General features: G+C 31.3%; 1 protein-coding gene across 4 annotated transcripts; it reads right to left on the reverse strand.

The window, feature by feature from the left end:
* Nucleotides 1-9,731: 9,731 nt before the first annotated feature.
* On the reverse strand, nucleotides 9,732-14,728 carry LOC149566066 (calmodulin-binding receptor kinase CaMRLK-like). 4 transcript variants are annotated; one of them, XM_089819501.1, is made up of 4 exons: nucleotides 14,591-14,728; nucleotides 14,339-14,513; nucleotides 14,036-14,140; nucleotides 9,732-13,039 (listed from the first exon to the last, which is right to left on the reverse strand). In XM_089819501.1, exon 4 carries the CDS (start codon nucleotides 12,145-12,147, stop codon nucleotides 9,973-9,975), a length of 2,175 nt encoding a protein of 724 aa, XP_089675627.1. In that variant the 5' UTR covers nucleotides 12,148-13,039; nucleotides 14,036-14,140; nucleotides 14,339-14,513; nucleotides 14,591-14,728; the 3' UTR covers nucleotides 9,732-9,972. The 4 variants fall into 4 exon arrangements, with proteins under 4 accessions (XP_089675627.1, XP_089675626.1, XP_089675629.1 ...); XM_089819500.1 differs by lacking the exon at nucleotides 14,036-14,140; XM_089819503.1 differs by lacking the exons at nucleotides 14,036-14,140; nucleotides 14,339-14,513 and having other exon boundaries at nucleotides 14,591-14,609.
* Between the last annotated feature and the right edge of the window lie 605 nt (nucleotides 14,729-15,333).

Here is a 15,333-nt window from a genome sequence, read left to right on the forward strand (position 1 = left end):
TGCACCAAACTCACAAGATCCTCCTTGGATCTAATGCTAAACAACGAATGCACAAAATATGCAAGAATTTTCTTTTTTCTTTCAAAACCCTCTTCTCAAAAAATGGCTCTTCCAAATCTTGGTTATGGAGAAATGAACTCTAATTTTCTAATAAAGAGTTTTTTCCCAAATTAGGGCTTCGATTATGCAATCACACGAAACCCCTTTTCCTTAATTAATTTTTTATTATAATTTTAATTTCATGCACAAACTTTATGCAATTTAATTAAAATCAACTCCTTTCTCTCTTATTAAATTTTGAGGTAGTTTTAATAATATATTTATTAATTTAACTAATAACATTATTTAGAGTTTATTATTAAAATGAAATTCTTAAATAACAATTATTAAATTAAATAAATATAATTATGCCAAAATTCCAACTTTAATTAATTCTTTTATTTAATTAATTAAATATAATTAAATGTTAAATTTTCTTGATAAAAATTCTATTAAATTATCTTTTAATTAGATTTAATTATAAAGAAAATCACAACAAACCCACAAAACCAAATACAAAAACTCAATTAAAGGATAAAACATAGATTCAAACTCTAAAGTCAAAATCATGAATTCACATCACTTGACAAATCTAGACAGGTAAACAACTCAGATACTTGTCCTACTTTCTAGGACAATTGGATGTTTAGGATTTGGACTCAAGAATTATCTCCCCACTTATACCATTGAGATATTGCGATAGGGCACGCTCTTCCTGACAATTCAGGGAAGTCGATCCCCGATACCTGCAATCTGCATAAAATCCACACATGTACATACACATTTAATCTAACAAGCAATGGCGGGGATTGGTTCATCGTGTAGATCCCAACTAGCAGGTGACTATGACTCCCTCCCTCAACCACATAAGGAACACCAAACATAAAGTAAAACATACACATGCAAGTATGGGGTAAGTATTGATAGAAAGCGAATATAAATAGTCCATCTAACTATCATCATGAAATAACTAAAATAACTATATGAACATACATTTATCATCATAGAAATAACCCTGAATAGATGAAATAACTAACTCATCAAATATATCAACTAAGTATGAAATAACATCTAATGAAATTCGGTAACCAAGTACAGATGATCATAAAACATAAGATTCATAAAAAAAGCCTAAAAGAATCTGACAATCCAACAAGAAAAGTCAACTAGGGGTAGGCATTACACTCCTCCTCATCTCTTTGCTACTACCAAATGTGCACATAGCTCTACATGTTTGGAAAATATGACCTCATCTAGACTGACAAGACTTATCCACAAGTAAAGGAGTGTTAGACTGAATGAGGTTACGAGTCAAAGCACTAATGGTGCCTAGTCTGTTAGGCTCTACATGTTCCTTCACAACAGATGGGATAGTAACATGCTCCACCTATGGCTTGCCAATAGGCGCCCTAACTACGTTAGGGTCACGATGTGTCCCCGATCTCTCAAATGATGACCACCCACCTCTACCTTGAGAATCTAGAATATCAAAATAATTAGGGATCTCCTTGAGGATAAACTCACAATACAATTTACTTGAGAAATAACTTTGAACCTCTTGATTATTATAGGGAGGGGCATCAAACACCATCCATCATTAATGCACCAATAGATGGGGAACATCTTAGTTGTAGTTCTCAAGGTGTTTTAGTCTCCCAACTTTCTAAACAAAGAACATGCGTCATCGTTTCTAATTTCTTTTTTTGTTTTGTTTACATCTTCGTAGGATAATTTATTAGCATAATATAGTTTTTGTTCTTCTCTCTTATTATGCCATAGATTCAAATGGCCACTAACAAAGGCTATGTGAGTCACAATGGTGTCAAGTGATTGTGTCAATTGTGCCCTACCAGGATTTGTTTGAATTGAATATTTAGCCTCCTAACCAAATATTCTAATTTGGTTTTCCCTCTGTCAATTTCATTTAATAAATTTTCTTTGTTCTCGGGAGGAGGTCTTTCGATTGGTGGAGGTCATAGAGGTTCTTGTTCTTCGTTTGGAGGGTTTTGAGGTTGATTTTGTTCATTTGGTTGAGGTCTTGTTGGATTTGGTTGAATTGGTGGAGGATTTTATAGTGGATTGGGTGGAGAAAGCATTATACTTTAGACAGGGGAAAAAAATTAATTAACACTTTTTTGGTACCACAACTTTGTGCATACACCCCTTGATTGGCATTAAATGTTTCACGCACTTTATCTTTGTGCATCAATTACCCTTACTAGGATCAATATACAACCACTCTAAGTCTTTTTAACTTACAAGCTCAAAAAATAACAATCAACCAATCTCCACTCCATCATTGTTAATTATTGAAGAGATAGCAACTTGATTGAACTTTGCAACCATATTTACCATTTTCCCAAGTTGGATGTTTTTACATCTATGCCACTTTTCTCTACCCTCTTAATGGCTGAGACGGGAACCTCTTGATCAAAAGAAATTCACTCATTTGACTTTTGTTATATATTTCCATTCGTAACTATGAAAAAGTAGTATATGACAATCTATAACTAATAAGATAATAAATATATCTTATTAACTATAAATCCCTATAAGATGATAGGGATTTAATTACTAGAAAGTAGAAAAATTTTGATTGGAAAAGAGACCCTTATCCCTTCCCCTCCCCACCTTTCACGTCCTATTCCCACCAAAACTTCCCTTGTGGCATAGTTATATTGGTTTCCTTTTCTACTGACTTGTTTCTCTTATGAAACTATACTCTCTTTTTTGAAGTTATTTGTGTACATAAGACTAATCAATCCTCATTTTTATTAATTCAACTTTAGGAACGTGCCTTTCAACCTGATTTATAAATGTGTATCATTTCCTCACTCTAACAACAAATCCAATATGGCATCATACGCCCAACTAGTAAATTGAAAGCGTTTAATTAAAGATAATAGCCATAATGAGGTTTCCTAGTGTTTAGATAATATGAATAATATGAATAATGCGAAGTGTTTATAGAAGTCCACGTCTCGTTATCTACGTTAACGACGAAAGCAGCACAATTCTTTTGAATAAAATGCAGGTGGCGACAAGAAGTTCGTTCATTGAATTTCATATTCTCCTAAGCTTTACGGAAGGTTCAGAATTCTATTCAAGCCAAAGTTTACGTGGAGAGACAATTTCATTACGAATTTGACCCTACTTTTGTTGCACATCATTACAGCCTGCATTTCTCTTTCTAATACATTTTTATTGAGAGATGTTTTGTCATTTTCAATTACTGTTCTTTAAAGATTTTCTTGGGGAATGATAGAAGAGTTTATATATCATTTATAACATTGTAAATATAGCAAATATATGTCAATTTCAAATTATTTTTCTGTTTTTATAACATCATTATTATAATTGAGAGACAATTTCATTATGAATTTGACCCTACCTTTGTTGTACATAATTACAACCTACATTTCTCTTTTTAAGATATTTTTATTAAAAGATGTTTTGTCTTTTTCAATTATTATTCTTCAAAGACTTTCTTGAGGTAATCATAGAACAATTTATATATCATCTACAATTTTGTAAATATAGCAAATATATGTCAATTTCAAATTATTTTTCTGTTTTTATAACACCTTTATTATCGTTAGTATTTACTAAATAAAATGATCTTAATATATATTGTTATATTCTTTAAAATCTTAGTTTAGTTGATTTTAAGAAAAAATAGTCATTTTTATTCTTTATGCTTTTTCAAGATGTGTAAGAGCATCTATGATGTTATATAAAAGGAAAGGAAAAGAAATGAGCTTTTAACGTTAGTAATACCAACCATTTGTTTTTGCATCTATATATGGAGACTTGATGATATGAAACTTCCTTGTACTCCTTGTGAGAGGTGCTTTATTGTACTATAAACAAGGCACATGCTTTGGCTCCTTGTGATTTAAACTTGTTTCCCCTCTTTAAGAATATGTGTTCTCCACTACAAAAGATGAATTATATTTTGTTCCTAGAGGATTTTACACATGAGAAGGGAAAACTTAAAATTTGATCATGAATTTGGTTGTTTATAAATTTAGCTAGTGGTTTGAGAAAATAACATTAAAGACTTCATACATTAAATCCCATAAGGTTCCACAATCCATGAGTATATTTGCAGTGTTTTTGGATAAGATTGTGTGTTAAATTTTTGCATTAACGTTTTGCATCACACTTCATGATCCATCCTACGTTTTGGATCACACTTCATGATCCATCCTCAAGATGATAGAGGGTGCACAAGAAGAGATATAAAGATTGCAAATCTAGTAGGAAGAGGAGGGAAACGAAGAGGGAGGGGCTTCAAAATTTAATACACAATTGAATCCGGAAACACTGAACTTATACAATATTTATAAGCAAGGTTCATCTCTATAAATGTTCCACTAACCAAGCTTAATCCTACAAATTATACATCTATGATTGGGTGGAAATTCAATATGCAAGGGACTATGATCAATCCTTAGGACTGAGTAACATTATATCATATATAGCTTCGTTTATTTTCCATTTTTAAATTAAAGTTGTGTCACTTGTACACTTGTCATTGCATAAATGAGAACCGAATCAAAGTGAAATCAAAATAAAGGGGAGCAATGTATCAACGGTAGACATTACAACTATGCTCAATAAATAAACATTAGTAACCTTACCATATGGTCCCCTCCAATTAGTTTTATGAAATTATTGCAATTACTTTGGAGGAGAGTAGAAATATATTGATATATTCTTATGAAAGCAAAAAAGTTCCTCCAATGTTGAACCCAAGTAAAGTCATGAATCAAATGAAAGGAGCCATAAATTGTTAGATGTAAGGATGTTGCATGCACAAACAAGTGTGATACTGTCATGAAAAGAACTTGTCTGTTTGACAATGAATGAATGACAATGTTCATTCAATGCTAAGAGATTCCACAATCCATCAATAAAAGTGAATGTTGTTGGCTTTGATGGTGTGCGGATTTTTACATCAACATTTTGGATCACACTCTGTGATCCATCATTTTGACAATGCTCATGTTTATCAGTCTTTCACTTAAAACTAAAGAAAGCTAAATACTTACAATTGAAATTACAAATTGTAATTATTATTTTTGTTTGACTTCAATTTTAAATTCAAACTTTTATAGGAAATAATTTGCACAATCAAGGATGACTAGCTAATTGACCTCAATTCAAGATTGATCCAAATTTTAAGGATGACATATGTGACAATGGTGGTCAGTATCATATCATTAAGGAGTACAATTATACTAGTAATGTGATTGAATGACTTGACAATGAACTTCTCGTTAGAACTTACAACCTTGAAATCTAGCTTTGTTTAAAAGAGCATATTTATATCTTTATTATTTAGCATTTTGCGCTTAACTTTGATTATTTTTTATATTTGAATATTGTTTTAAACAAGAGCTCTTGTTGAGCTAGAGTCCCTGCCTTAGAAAGTTGATTATTATAAAAAAAAATTAAGGTAAGTGTAAGATTTTGTAAATAATTTAAAATAACTTTATAAATGAAGCATTTGTAAAATTAATTAAACTGAAGCAGTAGACATATGTATAATTATATGGAACATGATTTTTTATAAATTATTAATTAGTGTTTTATTTTACATAACTCCATCTAAAACATATGTTCCTTCACTTTGAACAAGTAGGAACAACTCATTAATCCAATTAATTTCATAGTCTAAAAGTATACTAAAAAATAAATGAAACAAATGAAAGAAACGACTCTTTGATTTTGCAACCTCCACTTCATTTCCACTATTTGTACAAACTAATAGAAAGTGCCCAAAGATTTGTGTGTGTGACTTGGGAGAAGTGTAAATTTTAGTCTTAGTTTATAGTCAATTTTCGTGGATACATACATTTCATTTGTACTTCTTTCACATCACACCCCATCTCTTATTGACAATGGCTACATAGGCACATAAACCATTTACCATACAAGGGAAAACACTTAATTTATTTTTGAAAATTTATGATGTTATAAAATTCAATTTGATTACAAGAATATTATTTGAGTTATAGTTTATTATTATTTTTAATTTTCAACATAAACTAGTAGATATAAATTTATAATAAAAATTATTAATTTTTTTATTGAATATATTTTTTATTTAAACTACTAAATTAAAATTATGAATTATATACAATTAGAAGATATAATAAATTGTTATATAAGTAAATTGTATAAATTATATAAATATATTAAATAATTTATAAAAATATTTTTCACTTAAGGAGTACCCACCTCTAAATATGAAAATTTTAATATCTATCTATTATATTATTCATAAAATATTATAATTTAAATTTAAATTTTTCAAATGAATTTTAAAAAGCATAAATTTGAAGTATAGTTTCACAGTTAATATTGATGGAACATCTCACATGATTAGAAATAAAATATAGTAATAAGATTTTAAATAAGAATAATTCTTCTAGAAAAAGACATTCAAAATTCATAAATTCAGTGTTCGGAAGGATGAAACTCATGTTTTGAATCTTTTTGTTGTTACAACGTTTTTCTTATCCGACCGTAAGACATCTTGGGATCAATGCTTATTCTGGAGAGACACATTGCCTGCCACACATTTATTATGTTGTTATGGTCTTCCTTTTTTCTATTTTCTATTTTTAAAAAAATTCAAATTTTACCGAAGAAATTGGTCGAGGGCCAATAAAAATTCAGAAATTTGAACGTGATAAATCAATTTAAAAATATTGTACTAAAAACCTTAGCTTGAAAACCGTATTCTGTCAAAAAAAAATTAATAGAATAAAACTTGGGGGTCTAACGAGAACATTAGTTCCCAGGTATGGACTAACAAATCAAATTTTCAAATTTGTAATTTTAAAAAAAAATTAATTCTAAAAACAATCATTTAATATTATTACTTTTTCACGATATTTCTCTATTATAAGAAGGAGATACAAAGCCCTATTAAAAAGTGCTTTCACCAAAACAATATAAGAAACCTTGTGTTTAATTGTGTATTTTGAATTCTTTTACACCTTCATTTATTTCTTTTCTAATTAAACTTCGTTCAAAAAAAGATACAACAAATTATTGAAAACATATTCCATGATTTTGAAATAGCACTCATACAAAGTCAAATATTAACTAATGCTTTGAAATTCTAGTAACTAATTAATTGTTTATGAGAAAAAAAGAAAGATCTTCTGTAGCTCATAATGGAATTCCATCTTAGTAAAGACACGTTGGGCACAAAATATTTAAACCATTACTGTTGTCGTTTTTAAGGTTGATTGAATTGTTCAATGTGAGGCGCCAACAATAGCATTTATGAATTTGAGAATTGAAAATATTTTAAAGCAAAATCATGAAGCAAAATTTTGAAGAAACTAGTTGATCTGATGTCTATTATTTTAAACAAGTACTACATATTGGCGTGATATATGTAGTTATGATAAGTTTTTGGTGGAAACTTTGTTTTTGGAAATTGAATTTTTAACAGAAAAGTTGTTAGTTTGGTCTAAAAATTGTAAATCCTTCCACTCTACATTTGAATCTTGTTTTGATATTTATTAGTTGTTATCTCCACTTTTAACTATTATTTTTAATTTTTAATATTTTTAAAAAATAATTACTTGTGATTTTCATATTATTTTTTAGATTGGTAGTGATCTTCATATTATGATCTTTATTTATTTAACTTTTAATTTTTAAAATTGATTTAGATCTTAGTTTTTAAATTATTTACATTAATTTTTATATTAGTTTAGTTTTTTTTAAATATTATTTTCTAATTTCTGTAATTTATTTACTACTCAAATTTTATCTCACTCCACATGTAACTCGTGCAATTAATATTTATTAGTTATTATCTCCACTTTTAACTATTATTTTTCTTTCTGTAATTTATTTACTACTCAAATTTTATCTCACTCCACATGTAACTCTTGCAATTAATATTTATTAGTTATTATCTCCACTTTTAACTATTATTTTTCTTTTTCTATGTATTTAAAAAAAAATCTCATGTGATCTCTATTTATTTAACTTTTGATTTTTAAAATTGATTTAACTTTTAATTTATAAATTATTTAAATTTATTTTTAAACTATTTTTTTAGTTATTTTTTCATATTATTTTTTCATATTTCTCTTATTAATTTTTCATAATAGATTTTTTGATGGATTTTTTAAAATGATTATTATTTTTATATTTGATAAATTGAATTTAAATAAATAATATTTATTAATCTATTTATAATATTTTAGTAAATATTATGTTATTTAAATTGAAAATTATTAATAATATAATTTGTTTACATAAGATTATATTTTTAAAAATAATTTTATTATCGAGTTTGTTGCAAGCACAAAAGTGTGCAACTATTAGTTGTATTTGTTTTGTGAATATAAGTTGTTATTTTGTTATATATTTTTAATATACTTATTTTCATTGAATATATAGTGAGAAAAATATTCTAGAAGTTATTATTTTATTATATATTTTTAATACATTTATTTTTGTTGAATATATAGTGAGAAAAATATTGTAGAAAGTAAGAGAATTCATAATTAATGATTTTTTTTAATAATTTGAACTTTATGTTTATTTATTTGTTTATAAAAGGTTGAACTTTATGATAAATTTTTAAAAATGTTATTAAATGATAATATACTCTATAGTTTAATAAGTATCAATTAGGATAAAATAATTTAATAAATTTAAACTTAAAACTTAAAAAACATCTCTTAATTAAAAATAATCTTAAGTGCATATTTTGTGACTTCATATTTATTTTTTCAACCATTTTGATATGATGGATGTAACTTGCTTACAAAAGATATTTTTGCCGAAAAAGTTGGAATATACTCCTAAAAGAATTTAGCCAATCATTTTTTTTAGTATATAAAATTTATTTATTATAAATAAATTTAACACTTTAAAAATATTTGAGTTACTGAATAAATAATTACATTTCGGAAAGAATTAATACAATAGTATAATAAAAACGTACAAATTATAATTATAATTTTTCAGTATAAATTTTTGAAATCTCTTCAAACATTTTGATAATAATCTAAAATCTTAATTATAAACATAAAAGTGTCTTTAAACATTTTGATAAGAAGTCTGCTGATTTAGATTTAAAATATTAATTATAAACACAGATTTTGCAATATAAGTAATTGTACTAAGATTAAAATTAAGAGTGATTTCAAAAAGCCACCTAAGATAGTGTGAAATTAAGAACTCAACTTTTAGATGTAAGAAGGAAAAATAGAAATAGACTATTATTTATCTATGTCATTTAAAAGAGTATATAATAGCATAGACAAATTAGAATTATTAAAATAATTAAATAGAGATGGGTGCCAAAGATGAAAAATGCAATTGCAGTCCTGTCCTTCCATTGGAGTTTCAAAGGAACTGAGATTCATGAAGATCACCACATCCCAACCTTCAATAAGATCACATAGATTTCAACAACCTCAAACAAAATATATGAAGCAGTATTGTGGCAAATTTAGTATGTACACAAAGCCACGGTATCATATTTGAAGTACAGGTATCCTGTTGATAAACAGGAAACACAGTAAATTATGGTCGTATTAATACTGTAGAAATTCAATACAATAAACTATTTTTGACCATATAATTGTAGAGCTAACCTATTCAACAAATAAGATATAGCTGTTTCTCAAACTGCAAATGCTTTCAGATAAATGAATGAAGCGACACCTTCAAACCCCTTTTTCTTCTAGATTAAACATCCTCTGAATCAATCAATGTAAGCTCGGGAAAAATAGATACATAAAGAATTCAAACAATCAGGTTCCATTGCCAAATATTGCAGAAAGAAAAAATATAACAAAAGCTCCAGACCATCTTGCTGACATTTCTATGGCAGCCTCCACATGCAGGGAGCAGAGATGACCTGAAGAAAACTTAGGTCAAAATAAATCAGCTTTGCTCTCGATCTGGTTGGAGATCTTTCAAAAGACCCACAACCTGTTGCATTGAAGGGCGTTTAAGTGATGATTGTGCGGTGCAAAGATACCCAATTCTCAAGGTCTCCAACATTAGATTCACAGGGCCCGTATTGACCAATCTTGGATCCAATGCATTCTCACCCAATTTCTCCCTTATCAGATACCGAACCCAACCAACCAAATCCTCACCAAAACCATCAGGAATTGTATCTCCACGAATCATTTTTCCAGTGACTAGTTCAAGCAACACAATCCCAAAATTATATACATCGCCCTTTGCATATTCCTCAACTTCAGGGATGGAATTGAGGCGGTTCCCTTCTACGAGGTCTCTGATTCCGGCCTCGGCCACATGGGGTTCAAAATGGCCGTCTAATAGAACATTAGAGGAGCTTAAGCCGCCATGGATTATAGGTGGGAAACATCCATGATGAAGAAAAGCAAGGGCTCGGGCAATACCAAGAGCTATTTTGTGCCTCGTAAACCATCCCATCCGGTCTCCTGAAATCCTAGGCTGCTCCTCCTCCCATGTATCCGTGCTCCAGTCCTGCTCGGGCTGCACTCCCGGAAGCTCGTGTAGCCATTGATGAAGGTCGCCATTTTGCATGAATTCATATATCAGCAATTTCTCCTTTCCCGCAACACAATAGCCCACAAGGGGCAATATGTTGGGGTGCTTCAGGCGACCCAATGCGTGAAGCTTTGTTGTGGCCTCTTCCACATCGATGTCCTTAGCTTGCTCTAGGACTTTGATTGCCACATGCAGATCCCCTGGTAGGATGGCCCTGTAAACAGGCCCACTTTGTCCTTCTGCCATTTGTGAATCTTTGCTGAAGTGGCCAGTTAGGGCTAAAAGATCTGTGAAGGTGAGGTTCAGCAGAGGTTTTTCGAAAAGTATTACAGGAGCAGAAGTAGAATCCTTGATGTCTGCAACCCATGTGCCTGAATCTGTCTCAAAGGAAAACGGTCCTACCTCAGGTTCAAATATGGGGATCTCCATCTTATAGGGGAATGAAGACCTTGATACGGACCATTCCTTGGACAAAATTGGGCTACTCTTTTTTCTTCTGAGATAAGAAACTGTAAAGATCACCACTATTATCATGATAGTTGCAGCTGCCGCGGCTACAATACCTGCAATTGCAGGCGTTTTCAATTTGTGCAATGACGATGGCGATTCTTTTGATGGCTTGCGAGCGATGGAACTTGGAATCATGACGCCATTAGAGGAAGCGGGGGAAGGAGAAGGGGCATTTTCAGGGGTGCGTTTGTTGCAGGGAACTTTCAGGGATTCACTACATATTCCCGAATCAATGAAGGCTTGAGGCCCAAATTTTCGCACATGCTCTGCACTCAGGTTTCCTCTGAAATTATTGCCGGAGATATTTAGGTATTGTAGGGTATCAAGCCATGGGAAATCGTTTGGGAATAACCCAGTTAGGGTGTTGTTGGAAAGATCCAGATATTGTAATGATGGCATTTGAGCCAAAGACGAAATGACTCCTCTGAGATTGTTATTAGAGAGATCCAGATGTTGAAGGGGGTATAAATACTTGGATCCAGCAGGTTCAGGGATCGAATCAATGCTATTACCAGAGAGAGAAATTGAATTAATGTTCTGTAAACTGAAAAGTTCAACAAGTACCTTGTTGCCGGAGATTTGGTTGTGTGAGAGGTCCACTTCTTTAAGAGTTGAGAAGCCCGAGAGATTGAACCCGCTGTCATATATCTTGAGCCGGTTGGAGGAGAGATTTAGGGTCTGCAAATGGGAGAATTGAACCTTAGTCCAATCAAACATAAGCTTTCCTCCCAATTCGTTCATAGCCAGATTCAATAATTGGAGGCTCTGGATTGTGAATAGATCGGCTGTTATGGGCCCAGAGAGCGAATTATGGGAGAGGTCTATCCTGTTCACTTGGCTCAATTGAGAAATCTTTCTCCAGTTCACAACTCCCGTGAGATTCCGAGATGGTAGATATAATTCTGAGATAGTACCACAACTGTTGTCGCTGCTGCAAATTTCTGAGAGCTTAAAACCCTTAACCGAGCCAAATGCATCTTTCAAAACATCAAAATCACTTGCTGTAGCCCCTAAGATGCTGGTGAGAAGAAGCAGAATTGATGTTGAAAACACTACGGACTCCATTGGAATCGAAAGGAGAAAGAGAGGTCTAAAATGCTTTGCCCACCGTACACAACTCTGTTTAGATCACAGAGTAACATCCGGCTTTACAACATACATCATATAGTCCGTCTCTGAACTCGAACCTTGATTGAGAATAGAACCCTGTACCTTTCATTATCTAAAACAACCAAAATCCGTCTACTCTTAACAGTTCTGACATCCTCCAAAAAGCATAGGTAAATTGGCCGCTCTTGCTTTAGAACTTTTGACTCCGTAGAGAAGAGTAAAGAAAGCCCTAATGGATTTGACCATTTTCACAAATCTTCATAATCTGTGAGAGGAAATCAACCTATCAAGGACTCTCACGCCATAGTGAGAAGCCCTCCAACTTCATCCATCCTCGTGACCATCTATCCTGAACAACGAACCTACTCCTCATCTAAATACAGGCTTTTGAGAAACATTCAATGCCAGACAATAATAGATCATCTGACAGTTCCTCTTTCCAAAGCCAAACAAGACAAATGTCTAGGCTCGTGAATTTGGCCTATTCTGCCGAGATTTTCACGGATCTAAATGGTCTTCTACATTCATTGCCGAAGATACCCAGTAAGAAGACCAAAATTCAACACATCTGTAGCATTAACTGCCGTGGTGAACGCATCTATCCTCAATCTTTTTCGATTTGCAAAACTATGAACATTACTTAAGCCTAGATTTACGAGATAAAATAAGAATGGTACAGCTTCATCCACACCTGATTCACCGAATTTGACTATCAACGGCGCGTAATCTAAAGAAAGAAAACAGACTGGAGAATTCCTCGGGTACTTCCTTGCACGGCTCAACAAGAAGAAATTCTTCCCCTTTTTACCTCACAACAGAAATCCAACTAGCTGTTCATTGTTTTTGCCTGCAAAAATAAACCATCAGAACCCATCATAAGATTTTCGCCTTCAAAAGAATAAATAGAAAATTAAATGTTCACGGAGAGGAAAATATAAATGAAAAATAGCTGGATGTTAATATATTCTGGTTAAATCAGTTTTTTTAATCAACAATGTATAATGCTCGGTAAAAAGTGTGAATGCAATTTTAATATCAGATCACGTTATATAATTCTTCACGGAGTGTTGATAATAAATTGTTATCACATAATTTTGACCAAAATCTATGCACACTATCCTCATGTGAACACCGCAGAATTATTATTATTTATGAACGTTAACAGAAATTTCAACTTCTTGCATAAAAAATTATCCAGATCTTCATACGGTGTTTGGAATGATCTTATCACTGATGATGAGTGAGGGAGGAGATCTCAGACTAAAGCTCGGATAGGATCTAAGCAATTGGTACAGAAATGTTTCCAAAATACATTTTGTTGACAAATACATCTTCAGATTAATATTCGTATACATTGGAGAAATTACAATTTTCTATGCAGAACATTTACCTTTGAAAGTCGGCATTAGATGCAAAGGGCACATTACAAAGTATGTACTATTTTAAAGGAGAAACTTCTTGTTTGGAAGCATTTCAATTTTCTCTGCAAAGTAGTTCACCCTCTTAAAAGATTAAAATAATATGTTAAGATTACAGGCTCTGCAAATTTAATGTGTGCAGTGTTTGAAATGAAACAAAATATTGATGGGTAGCTGCACACACAGTCCTATTTATCAAGTGCCAGTCCCAACTAAATTACTGTCATTTCCGTTTGCCCGAGTTTGACTGTATTAGAGATCCATAAAGCCTATTCGAAACTAATTGTAAACTAACTATTTACATAATAAAATGGTTTATTTTACAAGTTCCAGTTTGTGCCCTTAATCTGGCATCATTAATTACCAGTTCTTCAGAATCACTTCCAAACATAAAAAAATAAGGGCTATAAAGATTTAACACTTACAAACACGAAATTCCCAGTCCGCGAAGATTTTTTAGCAAATGTTTTTCTAGATTTGACTCTCGTCTAACATGACAAAACATGAAGTTTCCTTTACTAAGCGCAAATCTGCATATCAAATTTGGATTATAACAGTTGGATACTTGTCAACCACAAAGATTGATCCAGAAAATCAACAAAACAGTAGACACGCAACCGTATTTGACTCGACAGAGAAGTAGAACTTGAAATTTCGGAAATCAAATTCTTTTCAATTCCGTAATTTAGGAACTAGATGTCAAAGTTTCAACACTTGTAATTCTTCACCTTATTTCAAAGATTGGAACACGTCTTCCCTCTTCACACCGCTTGGAATCAAACAATCTATTTTCCTGGAAAATGCCTCTTTGAGAACATCTTCATTCCACAAAATTTTCCTTTTAAATGCTCCTTCACTGTGAACTTTACATGGCAAAGCTTACTGACTAAAGATTCCGCATTGCTGTAAAGACCAGAAAAAATATTTTTTCATACAGAAAAGAATCTTGTCGAAGTTACAAAGGACAAAAGCAGATTTACCTGCTTCATTCTGCTCCGCGTTTCCATAAAAAACGCATTCGGAAGGAATTAAAATGAAGCTGTAAATTTTGAAGTCAAAAATACGAAGACCTAACTCACTGATTACAGTCAGTAATTGACGTAGATTTTCTTTGTAATAATGATGTGTAATTTATGTCTCTTAACGCCGTCAGTTTTGTCAAAGGTCGCCGTCAGACAGCTGACCGTTTGATTATGTTTAATTGTGGTCAATTGAATCTGCTTTAATTTTATCAAATATGTTTATATGTTTTGTCCTTCGATAGCTCTATCAGATCTCAGTTATTTAAGTATATTTATTTATTTTCTCTAAGAGATGTCAGGGATTTTATTTTGTGCGTACAAAGTTGTTGGCAGCAATATTATTGAAGTATGTGTGGGGCTTGGGGTTATCATTGTAATACTTGTGTTCATAAATACTATAATTGTATGTGAAATTGGATTTTAAAAAACACTCATTATTATTATTGATTTTAAATTTTTTAAATTTAGATATTTAATTATTTTTTTATTTTTTTAATAAATGTGTAATGATAGATTTGATTTATGTTATTCATATAATCTTAAATTTAAATTTTGTCCTGTAATTTTATTGTACACTTTGTAATTGTTGAACTATTAGCCTCTTCAATCCTTCAAGACCTTGATCTTGAAGATAATTTGCTCCCAACATAAGCATTCACATGAGATGTCATTAAAGAGTAAATTACCATTGATTCTTGTAA

Source organism: Cupressus sempervirens, chromosome 3, assembly GCF_028749045.1.
Source record: "Cupressus sempervirens isolate cs-2001-9-10 chromosome 3, ASM2874904v1, whole genome shotgun sequence".
Lineage (NCBI taxonomy): Eukaryota > Viridiplantae > Streptophyta > Pinopsida > Cupressales > Cupressaceae > Cupressus > Cupressus sempervirens.

Bases quoted from the DNA above. Each gene is read 5' to 3' on its own strand.
- LOC149566066 (XM_089819500.1), bottom strand. From the start codon at position 12,147: ATGGAGTCCGTAGTGTTTTCAACATCAATTCTGCTTCTTCTCACCAGC.